The following is a 23,742-nucleotide window of genomic DNA, read 5'->3' on the forward strand; positions in this document are numbered from 1 at the left end:
GACGCTGCAGAACATCCAGAACGCTGCAGCTCGGGTCCTTACTCGAACTAGGAAGTACGAGCACATAAGTCCTGTGCTCAGGTCTCTGCACTGGCTTCCTGTGCCTCAGAGAATAGACTTTAAAGCAGCTCTGCTTGTGTACAAGTCTCTCCATGGCCGAGCACCAAAGTCCATCTGTGACATGTTAGTGTCATATGAACCATCTCGCACTCTGAGGACCTCAGGGACCGGCCTCCTGCTGGTGCCCAGAGTCAGAACTAAACAAGGGGAGTCAGCGTTTCAGGTTCATGCAGCTAAAACCTGGAACAGTCTGAACATGTGAGACAGACTCTTCTGTGACGCTGTTTAAATCCAGGCTCAAAACATTTCTGTTTGACTGTGCATATAACTGAAAGGTTTTCATTCCACACTCTTCTCTCTTTTTTAATTTTAATCTTCTTGATTATTTTTATGTATTTCTTATTCTGTAAAGCACTTTGAATTACTTTGTGTATGAATTGTGCTTTACAAATAAACTTGCCTTGCCCTTGCCTTATATTGATATATACGATATGTCAGAATTCATATCAAGTTTAAAAAAGATCTTGATATTTTAAATATATCGAGATATCGCCCACCCCTAGATCCCAGTCAAGTATATGTATTGTAGACAAAGTTACATGAATTACAGTGGAGTCTAAAAGCAGGTCACTGAGACACACACACGCACGCACATTAATTTAAGTATAAAAGTACACGCTCCCTCTCCCGCTGTATTCCCGTTTAGAGTGAGGGTTTCTGCAGAGTATCACTAGTGTCATTCAGAGGAACTCAGATTACACTTAGAGCAGATTTTTCTGGTTCTGCGCCAAAGGAAGTGCTCCGACTCTATAGCTCCTGTCTGTGCAGACGGTTTCCTGCGGTTTAGATTGTCAACAGTTGCAACAACAAAACCTATGCGACACAATGATTAGCACCATATATGGTTTTGTCAGCAGCCCATCCCAGCCAAAGGACGATCACCAACTCTTGCTATTTCTAAAGCTGAAGGTGCAATGTGTGACTCTTTGATGGAGCTTTGACACTTCCTTGTGACACTTTCTTGTGTGGAGATGTTATTGCGTTAGATTTATACACAATATATTATAACAAAGAATAAACTGAATTATATGTTCCACAGTTTGGCATTATATTTATCTGTCCTTTATCAAATTACATGTGTCTTTGTGGTTTAAAATACCTTTAAAAAAATGCATGTGAGTTACTGTGAGTGAGATTGTCTCTCCGCATAATTGCTGAAGATTCCAGGCAAAGCAATAGCATCTCCATGGAGACAGTAAGTGGTAAAACCCTCCCCCTCACAAAAATGTCATAGTGCATCTTTAATTATTGTTGATCAGGCTTGAAATTGCTCTAAAACTGCTTCAGCCTAAATCATTTGACTTTTTAAGACAATATAATCTATACTACACAATGTGCACAGTAAATGAAAGTGGGAGTAAAATGTTTCATATTTATTGTCCTATATTACACATAATAGATGCTTGTGAGCTTTGAGCCATGTTATAATACTGTTATCTCCTCAAAAACACACCTGGAGTAATGTTTTGTTTCATTCACACATGTTTGAGTACTGCAGCTACTTCGAAACTCTGCAGGACGGCTGCTGATAAGGACCAGAAAGAGAAACACATCACCCCAGTACTGAAGTCTCTGCACTGGTTTCCTGTGAGGTTCAGGATAGATTTTAAAGTTCTTTTATTGGTTTATAAAGCCCTTAACGAGTCTTAGTTCTATTTATTTATCTGATCTGCTTTTATCATTTGAGCCTCTGGGACTCTCAGGCCCTCAGGTCTCATCTTTTAACGGTCCCAAGAGTCCAAACTAAAACTCACGGATGAAGCATCATTCAGTTTTTGCAGCCCCCATTTGTGAAACAGTCTGACTGAGGATCTGAGGTCCGCTGCAAGTTTTTTAAATAAATTGTTGTATATATGGGTGAAACATGGGCTGGGGTTGCTGTTGTTTTTATGTGACGTGTTGTGATGTCATGAAGTGGTGCTTTTCATGTTAACAGCACCTTTTACCTTTAGATCAGTAGAGAGTGGCAGTTCCAGGGCTGAAATGATCTAAATGAGTCTAGTGAAGGTGTATGGAGTTTAAAAACACAGTGGAGCACTTCCTGTATTACCACATGACATCATAAGGTGGAGCAGTTTTTTTCAGTTTGAGAGAAGAACTCAGTGTAAATATGCAGGGTTTGTGTGTTGAACATGTGTGAATGAAACAAAACAAAACTCCAGGTGTGTTTGTGATGAGGAAACATTATAACATCGATCAGAACATGGCACAATGAGCCCTTTAAACATACAAATATAACTTGAAGATTTCAGCAACAAAAAATATATATTTTTGAAAATATAACTGCTATGATCTTATGACTCACCGCTTCATTCGTTGTCAGTCATGTTTTTTTTTCTTATTCCCTTCTTATATAATACTTCCACAAGAAATTTTAATTGCAATTGATACAGAAATAGTTTTGCATTTGGTCATGGATTCCACTTTATACCATATCGAGGACGGAGCCAGCACTAACCCAGGCACAGATCTAACCTCCACTACACTTTAGACGTTTCTCGCCACAGAAATCCCTCTAGACATCAATGCACATCCAAAATGCAAATTATGCACAAGGAACACCATTTTCAAACAGTTTTAACATTATCTTCAGGAAATAAACATGCTGTCATATATTTTATTTGTCTAGTGTAAAAATTAGGTTAGCATTTGCCCTTCACAGTCTGGTTGTTATTTTTAAGTAATTTTGGAGAGTCTGTCACCCGCTTGACTCCATGGAGATGTTTTGCTTTACTCAGAATGTTCCACGGTGCTGCATAAAATGTATTTCTCTAGATAGTAGCTTGTGGGTTTGTGGGTTCAATCTGTGGAGGCGACCGTGCTCACAGTACAAAGACATGTTATTGTGTGTGTCTGTAGTTCTGTAACTGAATAACTGTGAAATATTTAAGTGTAATGCCAGACTTTGTTACATTCTAGGCATTTTTATAGAAATGAGCAGGTGGCATATGTTCCACCATAAAAGTGACATAGTGCACTTTTAAGAGAGGTTCCATCACTATGAAAATGTTATTCCACAGCATTATTTACTTAATCATTGCATTTATATAACGCCTTTCAAGACACCCAAAGCACTTAACAGTTCATTATTCATTCACTCGACACTCAGTGGTGGTAAGCTATTATTGTAGCCACAGCTGTCCTGGGGCAGACTGACGGAATCGAGGCTGCCAATCTGCAACATCGAGCGCTCCGGCCACCACCATCACTCACACACACACCACTTTCAAACTAGGCAATGTGGGTGAAGTGGGTGAAGTGTCTTACCTACAACAGTTTTCGCCACATTACATTCCCAGTAATCTTATACAGTAATAAATGTAGTATATATATTAGGCTACATTTATATGACGGTCTGAGCAGAAGATGCAAAAGTGGCTTTGCATCGTTTTTATTCCGCGTTTAGACGAGCATTTTCAGAAAGAAATCTGCGTGCATACAGTGACGCAAAAGTGTGTGGAATTCGATTAAGTATGCATGCCAGGTTTCTGTGTACTGTATGTATGTGACGTAAACGCATACGTGACATGAGCAGATCTGACCAGAGTTTTGCATCTTGGGCAGTGTAGACGAAAATGCTACAGCAGAGCGTCGTCAGCTTTTCCACTCTGGAGGGTGGTTTCAGATTTTTGCGTTTTTAAGCCCCAAAAACGCCGTCACTGTCTAAACGAAAGGCACTTCTGACAAAATATTTTGTCGCTTTTACCTGCAAGCGTTCTCGTGTAAACAGGAATATGTCGAATGTAATACTGTGAAACATTCTGGAAAAAGCCATACAACCTTGGAGAGCAGCAGTAAGTAATCACAGTTTTCTGTGATTTTACATAAAACATAAACAATTTCCCATGAGCCCTTGCATCTTTCTCCCCATATCTAAGTATGATTCCTGTGCTGGCCTCTCTTAGTCACAGTGTTCACATGACATTCTCCACGCTCTTACACAAACTTGTACTCACCCACAGACTGTATACTGTATATATAAATGGACATATCTAACCTTCTTTATACGGTTTCTCACCTCATGATGAAGTCGGCCTGATCGATGTCCCGGCCACATTTACTGTGACGAAGGATCCCTCCGTTCCCCACCACCGCGCACTTCTTCAGGGGCAGCTGCAGAGGGTTGTCCTGGGGGAAACAAACAGGTATGGGTTAGATTATTGATACTATGCAGTGATATCATGCTGGGGGTGTTCTACATGCATCTCTAAAATGGAGTATTCAGCAGTTACCATGGCAATACAATGACTGCCTGAAAACTCAAGAAAAAAAAACAAAAAACGGATTTAAACAACACAAATTCAGGTGCGTGTGATCCATACGAGCGTTCGTGGTCCTGTTTAGGAGTTAGATTTTCAACAAAAAAGTGAGAGTGATTAATTGAAAAACTGCCGGCTAATGATAAACTAACTTGCCATTGTAATTTTATGTGTGAGACTTGACAAAAAAGCACAAATCAGATCAAATAGCAGTAGCAGAATCTGTCATTTGGGGGCCTTGGGGGAACTTGAGTTTGGGGCCCTCGCTATAATGCAAGTTTTTTATATATATATATATATATATATATATATATATATATATATATATATATATATATATAGAGAGAGAGAGAGAGAGAGAGAGAGAGAGAGAGAGAGAGAGATAATATATATATATCTATATATATATATAGATATATAGATATAGTCTGTTTTTCTTCATTGTTCTTGAGACATGCGCATCTCTATTTATGTGAATTATGGTGGATTGGAAACTTGTCTTATTAGTTCGGTAGCCTACTAGATAAACAGAGCTGAAATTAGTTAGAGTTTTTTGCTACTACAATAAAATGTTTACATTATTATTATAATTTTTCTTATGATTACTGTTTAAAAGTAAAATACTCTCATTTAATGTCATATTGAGAGAAAATCTAATCACTCTGAGGTCTCAGCGATTAGGGACACTGAGAGAAATTGGTTGGGGGCCCCTCCAGGTTTTGCGGGCCCTAAGCAGCTGCCTACTTTTGCCCAATGGTAGCACCGCCTCTGTGTGGAAGAGATGTAAAGTCTAATAGAGTTTCTAACAGAGCAATGCCCAGGGAATGGGCTGCAAAGTATCAATTTAGGGCAGGATTTAGAGCCTTGATTGAGAGTAGAGCTGTAAGTGGCAAAAGAAATGTGTCACTCGGGGTATTAACTGCTAACACATAACATATTTAGATCACCATGTTATCTCCGGTGGTCTCTATTCACACGTATGTCACAAAACCGGAAGACATTTGGAAACATGTGGATAACGACTTCCTTTGGGCTCTGTTGGCCAGAGTAACTCTGCCAAATCTGGGAAAACTGATCAAATGATCCAGTTTTCTTCATCTAGATGTCATTGTATTCTTTCTTTTTTCCTTTTATAAATGTCCTATTAATTTGTGCATTATAATTTGCAAAAAAAGAACGAAAAGATAGCGTTCTGTAGTGTTCGCCAGATCAACAGTTAGACTCAGCTGCCTGTAAGTGACATGGAATATGTGATTAGTGATGTCCTCCGTGGAAAGCTTTGGCAGTTTGTGAAGAGCGTTGCTGCTGAATCTGGTTTTATTACATGCCCAGTGTCGGTAACTACACCGGAAGTTGCCATCTGCATGTTCCCAGATGTTTTCCTGTAATTGTGAACTGGGCATATTGTTTTGAAAGTATTATACTCGCTGAAAATAACCTAATAACATGTTTTATTTTAAGATGTAACTTCTGTCCATTTGCTCTGTTTATCCCGCTAATGAAACTACTGCACGCGGCACCGGGTTTGTCAAGTTGGTGCGTACAGTTTCGTATCATGTTTTTGTATATTTATGGAGAATTGTCATTTGGGAGCGTGGATCACTTAGGCTTGTGGGCTGAACATTGGACAGATCTTAACTGCTAACCATAAGGAGGTTTGGATACGGCCCTAGAAAGATCGTTAAATTACTCAAACATGCATGGATGAAATCTAAAACCTCGTCAGGTCTGTTTTTGATGAGGGAACAATGTAAGAAATCAAGGGTGTAGGTTTGCATAGGGACGGTGGGGACATGTCACAACCAATATTTGGGGAAGACAAAATAGTCCCGACCAATATTTTCCATTTTATTTTGATAAACAAAAGTATAAATTTATTCCGATATTTTTCCAAGCTCAATAGTATTAATTTAACATGTTTTAGTTCACATTTTGTTTATTAGACGTTCTGAGATGTATTCAGTGATATGACGACAGGGTTACACCTGCCGCTGTTATATTGGCTGCAACAGAGTGATGTCATGAGTGGAGCCAGGAGTCTAAACTGCAGCAGGACAGGGCCGCACCTGAAAATGGCGGCTTGAGCGGGCGTGAGTGAAGACGCTGTGCACCAAATTTAGAAAAATTTTACACACCTTCAGTTAAACTCGCCTTATAATGAGTCACCGCAGAAAAAGAGCGACTATCACCACAAGTGCACCTCCCAAACGGAGCCCTACTCATGCACTGTGAGCAGCTCGACTCTACTGACAATATTCCATGGAAAAATGTTTGGACATTACCTCACAAATATCTCGTCACCAACAAGCAAAGGGAAATCTGCTACAAACTTCTACATCGCTATTATCCAGTAAAGAATCATCTTAGAAGGACAATGGACACAAACTGTACATTTTGAACTGAAAAATGAAACCACCTCTCACTTATTTTGGACCTACCCAGACTCTGTGTGTTTTTGGAAATAATTCATAAAACATAAATGCAATTTCTTATCCTATTTTACCCTTTCTTATAAAGATGTGCTGTTTGGTTTTTGCAGTGTGCATCATAGGAAAAGTAAACAATATTATAGAGAAACCAAAACCTACGCCCTTGTTGGAAACCTAAAAAAAAAATCTAAATTATCTCAAAAATGCTCCGTTCGCATTTTGCCCATTTAGTTACGTCATAGACAAATTTTCCCACGCACTTCTTTAACCCCACAAACCATCTCTGGACTCATTCAGGGCAAACTCGTCGCTCTGTTAGCAGAGCATTCACGGGGGAGTTCATTTGTTTATTTCATGCTTTCTCATTCATGTTTAAAAGGGAATTAAAGCAACAATTATGCATATTTGTTCTTTAAGGTTTGGCCTCTGCACCCAAAATGCAGTAAGTAGATTAATGAAGAAACTATAGAGGAAAAATGATAATACTGAAACTAATTTTTGCCAATGAAATCACAATAACACATTTCTAAATCTACAATACTGTTAAAAAAAAAAATCATGAGGTGGAATAAATAAGCAGCTGAATGATACACTTTAGTACTGTTTGTATATTGTTCCATCTATACATATATTGAATGATAAGTTTATTCATTTATTTGTTTTTCAAAATAAAACCGAAAATGAGAAAATGAAAAAACAACAATTTTATTCATTATTTATCTCCAAACCAAATCTGAACCAGGTCTAAATCAAATCTGAACCAGGTCTAAACCAGGACTGAACCAGGACTAAACCAGGACTGAACCAGGATTAAACCAGGACTGAACCAGGACTAAAACAGGACTAAACCAGGACTGAACTAGGACTGAACCAGGACTGAACTAGGACTAAACCAGGACTAAAACAGGACTAAACCAGGACTAAAACAGGACTAAACCAGGACTGAACTAGGACTGAACCAGGACTAAACAGGACTGAACCAGGACTAAACAGGACTAAACTAGGACTAAACAGAACTGAACCAGGACTAAACCAGGACTAAACCAGGACTGAACTAGGACTAAACCAGGACTGAACTAGGACTAAAACAGGACTAAACAAGAACTAAACCAGAACTGTACTAGGACTAATCCAGGACTAAAACAGGACTAAACCAGGACTCAACCAGGACTGAACTTGGACTAAACCAGGACTGAACCAGGACTAAAACAGGACTAAACCAGGACTGAACTAGGACTGAACCAGGACTGAACTAGGACTGAACCAGGACTGAAATAGGACTAAACAGGACTGAACTAGGACTAAACCAGGACTAAACCAGGACTGAACTAGGATTGAACCAGGACTGAACTAGGACTAATTTAGGACTAAAACAGCACTAAACCAGGTCTAAACCAGGACTGAACCAGGCCTGAACAAGGACTGAACCAGGACTAAACCAGGACTGAACCAGGACTAAACCAGGACTAATCTTGAACTTGACTTCTGTTTTAGTCTTTGTTTAGTCTTGTTTTAATCCTGGTTCAGTCCTGGGATCAGTCTTGGCTCAGTTCTAGTTCAGTCCTGGTTCAGTCCGTATGCGGTGCCAAAGTCCGTCCTTTTTTCCATTATTCATTTAAACATCTTTTATTTTGAAAAACAAATGAACGAATGATACACGTATTTAGTGGCAGTATTTATCGTGACAGGCCTAAATATACACATTACATAAACCATGTCTCCATCTTTGTTCACATGCACCTGTTGTACTTTATGCAAACAGGAGCCTGTTACACACGCTCACCGCTACAGACTCTTTTGTGTCAGTCTGAAAAAAAAACACAAATGCACAAACACGGATCACCGCCACACGCAGGAAACCAATGTTCTCATTATTTGCCTGGGAGAGTGCGCACCTTCATCGCCCCAGGGCCCACCTCTCTCTCTCTCTCTCCATCCATCTCTATCCCTCTATCTCTCCATCTCTCTCTTTCTCTGAAGCTGACGAAACTAAACTCTTAATCATCAGATCTTCCAACCGACACAGTGTGTGGGCTCAACAGGTGCGTGCAGTGAAATCACAAGAACAAAACAAAAACACACACACAAAAAAAGTGCAGTGTGTAACATTTCTGGAGTTGTAAATGCGTTGCTTAAATTTTCCATTGGACAATAAAGTGGGACTAAACACCAGCACATTTTAAATAGAGCTGTGACACTGGGAAGTACCTGGAAGACTCAAGAAGAGAGCAGAGAAGATAAGATCGGAAAAGATGGACAAAACAAGTCATACTGATTTAAATGGCCTGTGCTCATAACCAAATGCCTTTTTTTTTTTCTTCTATATAACTTCCTCTACACAGGCTCGCGTCTTCCACCGTGTGTTGACATAAATGTGCACCATGTGACCCGTTCTAACCAATCAGAGCACTAGCTGTGGGTCCAGAGTCGGGCTATAGGCTACAGGCTCTTCCAAAGCTAATTTTAAAGCACTTTGAGGAATTTAAAAAATATATATTTGAAGAGAGTCCCTGCTTCAAGTGGAGGAGTTCAAGTATCTCGGGGTCTTGTTCACAAGTGAGGGGAGGACGGAGCGTGAGATTGACAGGCGGATCGTTGCAGCGTCGACAGTGATGCGGTCGCTGTATTGGTGAAGAGGGAGCTGAGCCGAAAGGTGAAGCTCTCAATTTACCGGTCAATCTATGTTCCTCCCCTCACCTATGGTCATGAGCTCTGGGTCATGACTGAAAGGATGAGATCGCAAATACAAGCAGCCGAAATGAGTTTACTTTGCAGGGTGTCTGGGTGCTCCCTTAGAGATAGAGTGAGGAGCTCAGTCACATGGGAGGAGTTCGGAGTAGAGCCACTGCTCCTCTACGTCAAGAGGAGCCAGCTGAGGTGGCTTAGGCATCTGTTCCGGATGCCTCCTGAGCGCCTCTCTTGAGAGGTGTTCCGGGCATGTCCCACCAGAAGGAGCCCCCAGGGAAGACCCAGGACACACTGGAAGAACTATGTCTCTCAGCCGGCCTGGGAACGCTTTGGGGTCTAGAGCCCTGCACCAATGCAAAACAGTGTGGCACGGGACACATTTTGAAAGCTCATTGCGGGAGCGGGCGGGAGCAGGGCGGGTGGGATGATAAATTGCAGTTACGCAAACTAAATATGAGTGTAAAGTAAAATATACAAATGATTAATGTAAGCCTATTATACATCATTCGTGCTGGATATTTTATTTGGCATTAATAAAAACATTTTAAGCAGCCTAAACTTGCAGATGTGGTCTAATCTTGTGCACATTTTAAACAATTCCTTTCCGCCTCTCCGTGTTTGATAGAGCTTAAGAAAGTGAACATCCCCATCCTGCTGAACTTGCGGGTGGGTGCGGGACTGAAAATTACAATTCTTTGCAGGTCCAGGCGGGAGCGAGACTGAAAATTCTGTTCTGCACAAACCTCTATCTGCGTCCCCCCAGAGTAGCTGGAGGAAGTGTCCGGAGTGAAGGAAGTCCCTGTTTAGACTGCTGCCCCCACAACCCGGCCCCGGTTAAGTGGAAGAAAATGGATGGATAAATTTTGAAAACACAGAAGGATCCACACAAAACCAAACCTCTGTGAAAGTTCTCAATGCCCTGTCAGCCGAGCATGGGCAGTTTGATTTCACAATAAATGCATTGTGCTCTATGAGAGAATTCTGTCTGGGCTGGAGCTCCTGGGAGATGCAGTACTTGGAGCGTCCACTAGTTCATCTCACACAGGGACAGAGGGGGAGTGTCTTCACGTATAAGGAACAGGCGTGATCGGTGGAACAGGCATCTCCATGTCAAACTCGCCGCTGCAGCCTCGTGTTTGTGATCAGAAACACCTGTCTGTTGTCTGTGATCAGGGCAGTTCTGTGTGATGTCACCCACTACTTGAACCTGCAGAGGCCCCTGAAGCCAGCACAAACAGATTTAGACGTTAAAACAGAGTAACTTTAGTGTTTAGTTCCACTTTAAACAGGCTTCGATTCACGTCAGATGAAATTAAAGTTTTTGTTTGAGTACTGAGAGCTGCACTCACAGATGTGCGGTTCGGTTAGTTTATTTGCCATTTGTAGAGGCAAGTCCTGTTATACTGAGTTAGTGAACCTTTCCTGAATCACTTTAGAATGATCTTGAGCTGCATCCGAACAAGTATAAGAGCACAAAGACTAGTACATGCCCATGGATCACTGTGGAACCTACCTGGACCACTGAGGGATTACACAGATATAGAGATATAAAAGAAAGAACAATGATTTAAAGGACCCATAGTAGGCTATTTTCTCATCTCGGCTATAATGTTTCCTACCATACGATACCAGCTTTATTTATAAAGCACTTACAGCTGACCAAAGTGCTGTACACAAACATCGAACAGACAAGGGCAATCACTGTACAACACAATACAAACACAATACAAACACAATACAAACACAATACAAACACAATACAACTACTACAAAACATAGAAAACAATAGAAAACAAAACATAGAAAACAATAGAAAACAAAACATAGAAAACAAAAAATATACATGTCACTTGTTAAAAGCCAGTGAGAAAAGGTGCGTTTTTAGAAGTGATTTAAAAACAAGTACAGGCTCCACTCGTCTAATCTCTAATGGCAACTGGTTCTAGAGCCGAGGGGCAGCAACAGAAAACACACGGTCCCCACGATGCTGCGTTTAGTCTTTGTGACTGCAAGCTGGAGCTGGTCTGCTGACCTGATCAATCAATCAATGAACCTGCCCAGGGACGACAGGTGGAAATTAGCACTGGTGCCCAATGCATCTCTCCTCTTAAGGTTCATGTAAATTGTGCACTGTCCCTGTCTCATTAAATAAATAAATAAATAAATAAATGAATAAATAAATAAGGGGGCGTAAGGGTGGATCAAGTCAGCGAGGCAGGAGGGCGCTAGACCATGCAAACACTTCAAATACAGTTGTCCCTCGCTATATCATGGTTCACTTTTCACAGTCTCGCTGTTCCACTGATTTTTTTAGTGCAATTTTGCATGCTTTTTTTTTTTTTTTTTTTACAGTGTATGAACACGTATTATGTCCCTCCCCCTGCGTCCTGATTACAGGCGGGTATGCGGGCGGGTAGTGATTACATAAGGACTACACCAGGTCTAAATAAGGTCTAATCTTGGATTTAAGAGAGAGAACCCCGAGCAGGGTGTCCACAAAGCACAATCGGGCATTTGCCGTGATTAGTTCCGTGAGGTGCGGAGCTCTGAGCCGGTCCTTTCTCCTGTGATCATCTCCGAGTCCGTCCCGACAGTGAGTTCTGGTTTAGTCCTGTTTCAGTCCTAGTTCAGTCCTGGTTTAGTCCTCCTCTTCAGTCCTGGAATCAGTCCTGGGTTAGTCCTGGTTTAGTCTCGGCTCAGTCCGTGGCGTATGCAGCACAAAAGTTTGATATAATCTTGGGTTAATGTGCAGGTGTGGTGCTGTACTGTGCAGGTGCGGGTCTCAAAAAATGGACCCGTGTAGGAATCTGCACTGTTGAGCTCCATTAGAGAATAAATTAATCTTTGGTTCATTATTTTTAGAAAAGTAACCCCTGCGATAAACTAGGGACCACTGTAAAACTATTTTAAAATCGACTCTAAAACACACTGGGAGCCAATGGAGAGAGGCTAAAATAGATGAGATGCTCTCGTGTTTCCAGGTGCCTGTTAAAAGTCTAGCCGCTGAGTTTTGGACCCGATGCAAACGGCAAAGTGCATTTTAGCTGACACCAACTTAAAGTGCATTACAATAGTGCAGTGTAGTCGTCACAAATGCATGCATGACAAGTGTTCTGTTGACAAAATAGGCTTAATTTTGGCCAGTTGTCTTGGCTGGAAAAAACTTGATTTTATAACAGCTCTAATTTGCTGATCAAATTTTAGATCAGGGTCCATTTTGACACCTACATTTGAAACGTCAAAAACATACCTAGAGTTATGTTTTGTGTTCTCCACTGTGTTTTTAAACTCCATACACCTTCACTAGAATCATTTCGATGATTTCAGAGCAGAAATTGCCTGTCTCGACTGAACTAAAGGTAAAAGGATTTTTTAACTTGAAAACTATTGCGTGGAAAAGAACATTTTGAGCTTTGGAGATGTAGATTGGCAAAACACAACTCCAGGTATGTTTCTGAGGAGCTAATGACTTTATAACATGGATATAAGCTCACAACAATCAATTTTGTGTAATATAAAATCTATCTATTGTGTAAATAAGTGTTTTTATTATCATTGTGTCATCAGAATCTGTGTTGAATATCAAGTTTATTCTTTAAAATCAAGTTTGTAATTTAAACATCGTGACAACAGCACTTGAATATAAGTGTCTGACACTTTCCTCACACATTCAGAGCAGGAAAGGACATAGTGTGCGCTCACTGAGGTCTATGTATAGCAGCTCTGTCTGAATTTGGGCAAACCACCAATTAAAAGTCAAAGCCTTAATTGGCAGATAGGAGGCCAATGCCCAGAGCTGCTGCTGCCAGCCGGGTGCCGCCTGTGCCCAAACCCACAATCACACCAGTGTCACAGAGAAGACATGAGTGTGTGAGACTGTTTGTCTACTCAAGTGCGGACTTAAAGGGCCTATACAACACCACACTGACTCTGTGAGCTTTACGCCGTTTTAAGACATGTTATCATGTGACCTCTTCAGAAACATACCCAGAGTTGTGTTTTGTGTTGTGTGTGTGACTGTGAGTGTTGTGTGTGTGTGTGAGTGTATATGTGTGTCTTTGTCTGTGTGTGCATGCGCATGTGTCCGTGTGTGTCTTTGTGTGTGTACCCATGTGTCTGTGTGTGTGTGTGTGTGTGTGTGTGTGTGTGTGTGTATCATTGAAGTTAAGCAGTACTTTGCCTCATAACTATGGCCTCTGCCCAGACAGACCACAATATGCCGTCACTACAGCGGAAATTTACTCATAGTGAAAGAAAAAAATATGTTTTTTTTCCCAGTAAATGAAGATAGTATCTGTGGGGAATGGGAACATGAAGTCTGGTCCAGATGGAGGATGGCGGAAATATGGAATTTTATCACAACAAAGGCAGGAATTTTGTACATCATCAGACATACAACCAAAATAATCCACAGTACAGCATTTATCTTATGTAGCTCACATTTATTCAGTTATACTGACAAACTAATACATGAATTACAGTTTAAAAATGACTGTACAGTTCTAAATGGATGCATGGAGGATGGTACCGATATCGGCGCCACTATTAAATATAAAGGTGGGTTGAATATTGGATTCCAAGACATTGGTTCAGCCAAAATCCCACTTTAGTCTATAAACTGTAGTAAGAGGATTTACTGGCCATGTTGGCCGAAGTCTATTATTATATTAAACTTGTATTTTTACAAAGCTGTTTAGCTTTATGATACATGGTTAGTGTTTAAAGGAAATGCATGATATTTTCTGTCTCTGCCCTGGTATCAGTTGATATCAGCAGATACTTAAAACTAAAGTATCGATATCAATATCAGAACAGAAAAACCTGGATCGTGTATTTCTAGGTCTAAACTGCAGGAGAAGTCGTTTTATGCAGAATAGGCCGAGATATTTTGTTGTTTGTGGAGAAAATTATGGTACTGCAAAAAGTGCAGCCTTTGCGATTTGCTAATTGCGTCCACTGAAATTTAGATTTCAATTGGAGTGCGATTAATCTTGCAGCTCTACCATGATAAATATTCACCCTGAATATTACAGTTCCAATCATTTACTGAACTCCACTGCCCCAGCAGCTCAGCTGTGTGCTATAGAGCCCATGTACAGTCCAGTGCTTTCTATTCTTCTCTTCTTTTATGCACTCCACTCCTCCCCCACTCATCCTGGATGAACATACCCCACTCAAGCCTGCAAATTAGGGTCAGATATGCATCCCATTTGCACAAGCAGGACAAGAGCCAGAGCCACTATCTGCAGCATCAGAACATCATAAAGGATCTGGATTATTGAGGAGATTCTGTGTCGATGCAAACGCCATGGCAACGCCGCTCAGAAACACGACTCGCAACTCTGTCCATTAATAAAGAGAACAGCCGCCCTCGCCCATGGACGCTGTCCAAGGGTTTCACAATGAGAATGAACAGTTGCCATAGCAATTAACAATTCAAATGGAAATATTCTATCATTTCCATGATAAAAAGTCCTCAAAATGTCACCTATAACAGGAAGCTGAAACCCATGAATATATAGTATGCTGGCAAAAATGCAAAGAATATAACATCTGCTAAATGAATATGGTAATAACAAAGAAGGAAAGACATAAGAATAGTGCACAATTAAAGGGGAATAATACACTGTGCAATTCAGTTCCCAATTTCAGCCTCACCATTTTTGATTTACTTTATTTAATATTTAATATTTCTGTTGTCATTGTAGCTCTACTTTTTGGGACCACAGTTTCTCAAAAAATTTAACTTGCCGGTACTCCTGTGGCAAGTTTGTCTCGGAGATCTTGTGGCATGAGATCTTGTCCCATCCCAAATAAATTGTGATTTCAAATATTACTCAAATATTATTCAAGGGTGTCCAACATTTCTTCATCACAGGCCACATGTGAAAGCACAGATGAAGCAGAGAGATAACTGAAAGACTGCTGGTCAATACAGCGAAGCATACAAATATTTCAGAAACTTGTAGTAAATAGCCAGGATATAACCATAAATAGTACTTTTTACTACAAGTTTTTGTAAATCGATGAAGGCAATATTAAATATTTAGTGAGTCCTGCTGAGGATCGTGAATAAAGGTCTGGTGGCTCAGTCAAAGCCCCTCAAACAGCCCCCTGCTTTATCTCTTTTGACTTGCCTGCTCCAGTTACTAATGACAAACATGTAGTAATCAGAAATACAAACACAAAACAATACTTCAGTTCAAAAGGATTTAAGAGCTCATCCTGTGCTTCATCTGCCATTCAAAACCCACGAAAAGGTCACAACTGAACAATAGGAAGTTAATTTTTGTCAGCTAAGTAAAACAATTCTGAAATTTACTGATTCATTACCAATTATAGCTGTTGAAAAGTGTAAATATCTTGGTTTATGGCTTGACCTCTCACCCCATATACAAACAATTACAAACAAAATGTCATACGGCTTAAAATTACTTTATCAGTCCATCAATTGTTTCAGCTTTTTTGTCAAGAAAAAGATGATATTACAATTGATTGTTCCCATTTTAGATTACTGTGATATCATTTATCAAAATACTAAAACTTCTATTCTCCAACCATTCAATGTTTTCTATAAGAGTCTGTGTAGATATTTCTCTTTAAATGCGTTAATCTGAGTTATCCTGAAGATCTCAAACAGTATTTAATTTCATTCAGATCCTCTCACCATTTACGTCATGCAGATCAGATATTTTATGTTGTCCCAAGAGTCAAAAAACAAATTGGAAAACACTCATTTAAATGTAAAGCTCCGTCCGATTGGAACGATTTTCCCTCATCGATTCGCGCATTAACTTCTGTCCCTTCATTTAAAAATGCTCTGGTTCAATATTTACATAACCCGTGTAAACCAGCCAACGAGTCAGCACCATTGACAGCACCACCACTGCCACAACCACAACCACTTCCCCCTCCCCCAGACAACAACTCAGCAGCATCACCACCTCCCGCTCCCCCAGCATCACCCTCCCCAACAACTCAGCAGCATCACCCCGCTCCCCCAGACAACAACTCAGCATCACCACCTCCCGCTCCCCCAGAGAACAAGTCAGCAGAATCACCTCCCCTCCCCCAGAGAACAAGTCAGCATCACCACCTTCCCCTCCCCCAGAGAATAAGTCAGCAGCACCACCTCCCCCAGAGAATGAGTCAGCAACACCACCACCACCTTCCCCAGCGCCACCAGCACACCCATCACCTCCGCTGCCCACAGACCAGCCTGGAGTCCCCATTGCTACATCTACTCCATCAACGGACTCTTCACTCTCCTTCTCCTCCCCACCTTCACCCATGGCACTGCCCAACCATCTAGAAAGCCTCATCAGATCGGGAATCAAGATGGTTCCTCTCACACCTAACATAGCACGGTCAAGGGTTCTGACATCAACTATGCTGAACTCTCCCCCATACAAAACTGTGCCTGTTTCACCACCAGAGACTCTCTCAGCTCTCCCCTCACCCAAACCTCCCCCTACTCCACCTACTCGGTCCTTACCTTGCCCCTCACCCAAACCTTCCTGTATTCCACCTCCTCGGCCACCTCCTCGGCCCTCACCCAAACTCTCCCCTGCTCGCCCTCCCCCGCCTTTCCCCAGAGCTGTTATCACCAAGAGCTAGGACGCACAGGGCCTCTGCTGTCCCAGGACATACAGTCATGATAAAGGTAATATCAGGCTGGGGCCCTGCGATGGAGCTATAGCTCCAGTTACAACACGTAGACAGGATTAAAAGAAGGACAGTTAGACTGTCTAATCAGAGAAATTTAGTTCACATTCCCTGTAAGAAGATAACATCCAGTCCTACTGAAACTAATCAGAAACTTGCTGTGCTCAATGTCAGATCTTTATGTAACAAATCATTTCTAATTCATGATTTTATTTCTTCTTTCTTGACTTTATGTTTTTAACTGAAACATGGCTTGACAAAAACACAGGTCATGCAGTGCTAGTGGAATCAACCCCTCCTAACTTCAAATTTGAATCTGAAACACGAGCAAATAAAAAGGGTGGAGGAGTGTGTGCATTTTTTAGAGATCATTTGGTTACACACAGGTTGTCATTTGGGGTGTTTTCATCATTTGAGTATGTTTCCTTCAAAATGGAGCTAAAACAATCACCGTCCAGACTCTACATAGTCATATACAAACCTCCTCAGCACTGTCAAAGTTTTATTGATGATTTTACTGAGATGCTTTCAGTTGTTTGCACAGACTTTGATGGTTTAGTCATTACAGGTGATTTTAATGTACATGTGGATAATGTGTGTGACAAAAGTGCCAAAGAGCTTAGTGTTGTCCTTGAAACTTTTGGTCTGACTCAGCATGTCAGTGAGCCCACTCACAACAGAGGGCACACTCTGGACCTGCTCATTACAAAGGGTGTAAATATTTCAAATGTCAATGTGGTTGATGTTGCTCTGTCTGATCATTTCTGTGTCTTCTTTGACCTGTCTGTTATTCCCAAACCACCGGCTGCTCCTACAGTTGTTCGAAGGAGACACATAAATGATAACACAGGTGCACTGTTCATGGAAATGATACATTTTGAAATTGCCTCATGTTCTAATGTTGATGATGTGTTGAACTCTGTGACTTTGAGTGTTTTGAATGTTCTGGATGCCATCGCTCCGATAAAGGTTAAAATGGTTAAAGATAGGCAAAAAGCTCCGTGGAGGAATGATGACTCAGTCAGAGCACAGAAAAGGAAGTGCCGGAAGGCTGAGCGGAACTGGCGCAAGTCAAACCTCCAGGTTCATTATGAGATTTACAGAGGAACAATGCATATGTACAACTACACTTTCAGTAAAACAAGAGAGAAGTATTTTTCGGACATTATTGGTAATTGCAGTAACAACTCTCGTGTCCTGTTTGCAACAGTGAACAGATTAACAAACCCTCCAGCTCCACTGCCACTAGAACTAATTTCCACATCTAAATGTAATGAGTTTGCAGTTTTCTTTAATGACAAAGTTCAGGGTATCAAAAATGCCATCAATTCCACAACACAAATAACAAGCATGCAGCCACAGAGACACTTAGAGCTGAATCACTTTGCACCTGTAACTGACAAAACTGTTTTAGAGATCGTTACCAGTCTGAGTTCATCTACTTGCTGCCTGGACATGTTACCCACTAGATTTCTAAAGTCCATCCTCAACAGTTTACTTTCACCACTCACTCACATAGTTAACATGTCACTTCAATCTGGAACATTCCCAAATGCATTGAAAACTGCGGTCATTAAGCCTCTCCTAAAGAAGAGCAGTCTTGATGCCACAGTACTGAACAATTTCCGACCCATCTCAAATCTGCCGTTTTTTGGCAAAGTCCTTGAAAAAGCTGTTTACCAACAGCTTACGAACTTTCTCCAAATGAACAACTCCTTTGATGTTTTCCAGTCAGGTTTTAGAGCCACCACAGCACTGAGACTGCTCTTATCAAGGTGACAAATGACATCCGCCTGAACACTGATGCAGGCAAAGTCTCAGTCTTGATCCTGTTAGATCTGAGTGCTGCTTTTGACACTGTCGATCATGGGATCCTCTTACAGAGACTAGAGGACTGGGTGGGCATCTCTGGTACTGTACTAAACTGGTTCAAGTCCTATCTAGAAGACAGGAAGTATTTTGTTGAAATTGGAAACTGTGTCTCAGATCACATGGCCCTGACCTGTGGGGTGCCTCAGGGGTCAATCCTGGGCCCCATGTTGTTCAATCTCTACATGCTGCCATTAGGCCAGTTAATAAGCAGCAATAACGTGTCCTACCACAATTATGCAGATGACACTCAGATCTACGTCTCTCTGGCAGCAGGAGACTATGGACCAGTGGAGTCACTTGGTCATTGCATCCAACAGATCAGTGTGTGGATGCAAAACAACTTTCTCCAGCTAAACTCTGACAAGACTGAAGTCATAGTGTTTGGTCCACAGAAACAAAGGGACAGTGTCAGCAGTCACCTCCAGTCTCTCTCTCTAAAACCTTCAAATCAGGCAAGAAATCTAGGGGTAATAATGGACTCAGACTTGAACTTTAACAGCCACATCAAATCAATAACATCTGCAGCCTTTTACCATCTAAAAAACATAGCAAAAATCAAAGGTTTACTGTCTAAAGCAGACTTGGAGAAACTTATCCATGCGTTTGTCTCCAGTAGGTTAGACTACTGTAATGGTCTGCTCACTGGTCTCTCCAAACGAGCTGTGAGACGCTGCAGAACATCCAGAACAGAACATCCAGAACGCTGCAGCTCGGGTCCTTACTCGAACTAGGAAGTACGAGCACATAAGTCCTGTGCTCAGGTCTCTGCACTGGCTTCCTGTGCCTCAGAGAATAGACTTTAAAGCAGCTCTGCTTGTGTACAAGTCTCTCCATGGCCGAGCACCAAAGTACATCTGTGACATGTTAGTGTCATATGAACCATCTCGCACTCTGAGGAGCTCAGGGACCGGCCTCCTGCTGGTGCCCAGAGTCAGAACTAAACAAGGGGAGTCAGCGTTTCAGGTTCATGCAGCTAAAACCTGGAACAGTCTTCCTGAACATGTGAGACAGACTCTTCTGTGACGCTGTTTAAATCCAGACTCAAAACATTTCTGTTTAACTGTGCATATAACTGAAAGGTTTTCATTCCGCACTCTTCTCTCTAATTTATGTCTCTCTTTTTAATTTTAATCTTCATGATTATTTATGTTTTGATTTGTTTTTATTATGATTTTAATATATTTCTTATTCTGTAAAGCACTTTGAATTACTTTGTGTACGAATTGTGCTATACAAATAAACTTGCCTTGCCCTTGCCTAATTGTTTTTGATCATTTTGTTGAATTTTGTTGTTCATATATTTGAACTCTGTCTTAGTTTTTTTTTCAGATTTGATTTATTATGTGTCTAACAGTCAAGTGTGAGTGAGTGTGTGTGTGGTTGTGTTCATTTTGTTGTTTATTTGAGTTTGTGTAGCCGACTGTCTGCCCTACTGTATCTGTCTTTTGTTGTTGTAAGTATGAAAACGAGATGGCGAGACATCTCAAGGGGCTTCTCCTCCAAACAAATAAATTCAAATTCAGTGTGGTGACAGTTTTATGATGAGACTGATTCATTCGCCGGTTTCATTTTGTAGAAACCGTCTGACCTCACAGCATTAGGATTCATTCACTTGACGGTCGGCGGGTACTTTTTTAAATTTAACCAATCGCTGTTATTTGGTCGTGACGTATGTAATGCGTCAAATCCCATAGAAAGAAGGGCAATAACGTCTTTCCCCTTGATAAAATTCATCAAACATTCTCTTTGTTCCGGCTTTAAATCCTCAATCTCGGGAATCGTTGCCAACACAGAATGGCTCTTTGCTGATTGGCTGGTGCCCGGACTCGCACTTCCAAGGTTCTTGCAAACCGTCTAGTGTATTCCGATTCCTGACCTAGTTGCTGGAGAGAAATGAAATCGAGAGGAGGCACTAAGTGGAGCCAGCCTGACTAGTTTTATGACTTCCCTGAACTCAGATTTAATAATAATAACAGAGCTTTTCACGGTAACACAAAGACTCTTCACGATAAAGTGATTCAGCGTTTTAGTGTTTAACTAAAAGACACCATTATCCAGAAAGCATCTAGACTGCCTTGCTCTGAGTGAGTGGAGGTTCCCTGGTGTGGCATTACCGTGAGCTACATGAAACCACGTCCCCATCTGTTTGAGTATTGACGTTTCTTCACTACAGGATCCTACTGTCCCATCTGCTCTGTAAGATCTATCCAGAAAGCCTTTAAATCCTGAGAGTATCATATTGTGCTGAGGGAAGCAAAATCATTTCCTTCATCTGGACCTGGTTAGTGCTAATGCAGGCACAGCTGTCTGCGGGTATACGTGAGCCGTTTTACTGGGCCAGTCTGTGTACAGTGGATATTAACAATAGAGCTTGCTCTGTTTTGCTTTTTACATCTTAAAGGGATAGTTTGGGATTTTTGACATGAATCTGTATGGCATCCCCGTGAGCAGTGTCGTGCATCAACACCGACTTACCCCCGACAGCGTCCGGTGAGCCGAGATACTTCTACAAAACATAACTTTATAAGTCGACTGTTATTACTATTGTAAATGCCGCGTACACTATTGGCAGCAGCTACGTGGACGTGTGGATGATTCCATGTTTCTATTAGTCGTCCATGCTTCCAGTCACAGTGTAGGCTCTATGTTCGCTGTATGCGAGTTTCTAAATGACGTGATGGTGATTGTCGCTCACTCGGTCTCTCACAGCTCCATCTGTGGCTCCAGTTTCCAACTTGTACCACTTCTCTGTCTCTCTTCTCTCTCTGCCTGTTCTAACTCCATCTGGCAAAATTCGGCATCAGTATATTCGGGTTCATAAAGATCTCCCCTTGGCTTTGTGGTAAAGGCAAAGTCTTTATTGTCGGTATCGTAATCAGACATGTTGTCGCTAACATTCCGAGCAGTAAACAAAGTGAACCAGACGCGGCTGTCACCTGGCGGCAGCACGCAGTGATACGAACGGAGAGAAAATAGCGCCGAGCGAATATGAGGTTTGACTTTTTACACGACGATGGTTTTGTGATGCAAATGTATCACTCTTTTGAACAGACATTGTTTTGAGAAGAAACACGCTTTATTGTACTGTCCCCAGCCAACTTGCCAGCCTACTTTCGTCAGCACCGAAAACGGCCAGTATCTTGGCTCACCGGACGCTGTCGGGGGTAAGTCAGTGTTGATGCACGACACTGCTCACGGGGATGCCACACAGAGTTATGTCAAAAATCCTGAACTATCCCTTTAAAAGTTTGGTTTGTGTAATTTTTAACGTCACAAACCAGGAAGACGTTCGGAAACATGCGATGACAACTTCCGGCGGGCTCTGTTCACGGTAGTAAGTCTGACAAAATCTAGGAAAAATGAGAAAATGACCCAGTTTTCTTCATCTACATGTCATTGAAGAGTTCTGTTATGTTCGACTAATCAACCGTTACAACCAGATTTCACTTTTCATCATTTCCCCACTGACACACAACTTCGAGTGCACTGGGTTCATGTGATTAGAAGAGACGAGGCGCCAAATTCAAGATGATTCCAAACAGCACAGTCTTCATTTTAGTGCTGATCATATTTACTTCAGCGGGTTTAATCACAGTTGGTCGGCGAGCCCAGTATCTGGAACTACACCAGAGCTCATCGCATGTTTCCAAACGTCTTCCTGGTTTGTGCTGTAAACGTGAATAGAGCCTCTTGTGTTCCCAGACATGAGGTAGACAATAGGGATGGGCATTCGATTAAATTTTCTTAATCGATTAACATTTTTATATTAAAATTATCACCATTATTATTACTATCTACACTACTAATCTGCATAAATAAATTCAACTTTACGACATATAAACCGTAGAGCCACATCAGCCCGTTTAGGATTATAAAGTGTTTAATGCAGCTTTGCGCAAGTCTTAAAACTTAAAACTGCATGGCTAATTTGCATAAACTAAGCAAAGAAAAAAACTGTTCTTGTGCGCTGATGCGGTCAACTTCTGTCAGACTAAAGGACACGACTCAGTGGAATACAGGTTAGTGTGACTATATTTGTGTTTGTCAAAACCAGGACATCGTACGGGGGGTGGGAGGTGGGGCCTCGTCATCGACATTGAGCTACTCTCACCTGGCAAAACTTTTTAATGTTTTTCGATGTCCTAGTGCTTTGAGGTTCCCGGCACCGCCATTGGACACCGAAACATATGTGCTGCTTTGTGCACTGTGCACATGGCCTCCCACTTGTCTCGACCCTGACGGAAAGCGGCAAATTTCTTGTACAATTCATCGTTAAATGCGCATTTGTGCTTCGGCGCGTTGCAGACTGACCGACTGTTTGTGTCTGCTCGCTCCTTCTGAGTCACAGAGAGCTACGAGAGACGCTCAGTTTAATGACCTAATGAAAGATAATGAAAACCTGAACATTTGCATCACTTTATAAAAAAAATAAAAAATAACCCAGACGGCCAGGACCGGACGTGGAAAACGGACATGTCAGGGGAAAAACGGACGTTTGGTCACCCTACGCTACGCACAGCAACCAACATTCGGTTTGTTGATTATAAATGAACATAATCGACGAAATTCTTAATGATAAATTATCAATTAATCGACTAATCATGCCCATCCCTGGTAGACATGTTCAAATATTATGACGGGTATTAACAAAAGAACTGAAAACAGATACTAGTATGTAGCAGCTAGTGTTATCACAATGTTAAAATCAA

The 23,742-nt window shown here is 41.4% G+C and overlaps 1 protein-coding gene across 1 annotated transcript in view; it reads right to left on the minus strand.

Annotated features, from left to right (window-relative positions):
* Nucleotides 1-23,742, minus strand: part of st8sia1 (ST8 alpha-N-acetyl-neuraminide alpha-2,8-sialyltransferase 1) — a 49,835-nt gene that overhangs the window by 13,641 nt on the left and 12,452 nt on the right. Inside the window, exon 3 of the mRNA XM_020935967.2 lies at nucleotides 4,139-4,248. Coding sequence (XP_020791626.1) covers nucleotides 4,139-4,248 — 110 coding nt within the window. The remainder of the gene's footprint in view (nucleotides 1-4,138; nucleotides 4,249-23,742) is intronic.

This window comes from Boleophthalmus pectinirostris, unplaced genomic scaffold (assembly GCF_026225935.1).
Source record: "Boleophthalmus pectinirostris isolate CB_2022bp ecotype Guang Dong unplaced genomic scaffold, ASM2622593v1 HiC_scaffold_18, whole genome shotgun sequence".
Classification (NCBI taxonomy): Eukaryota; Metazoa; Chordata; class Actinopteri; order Gobiiformes; family Gobiidae; genus Boleophthalmus; species Boleophthalmus pectinirostris.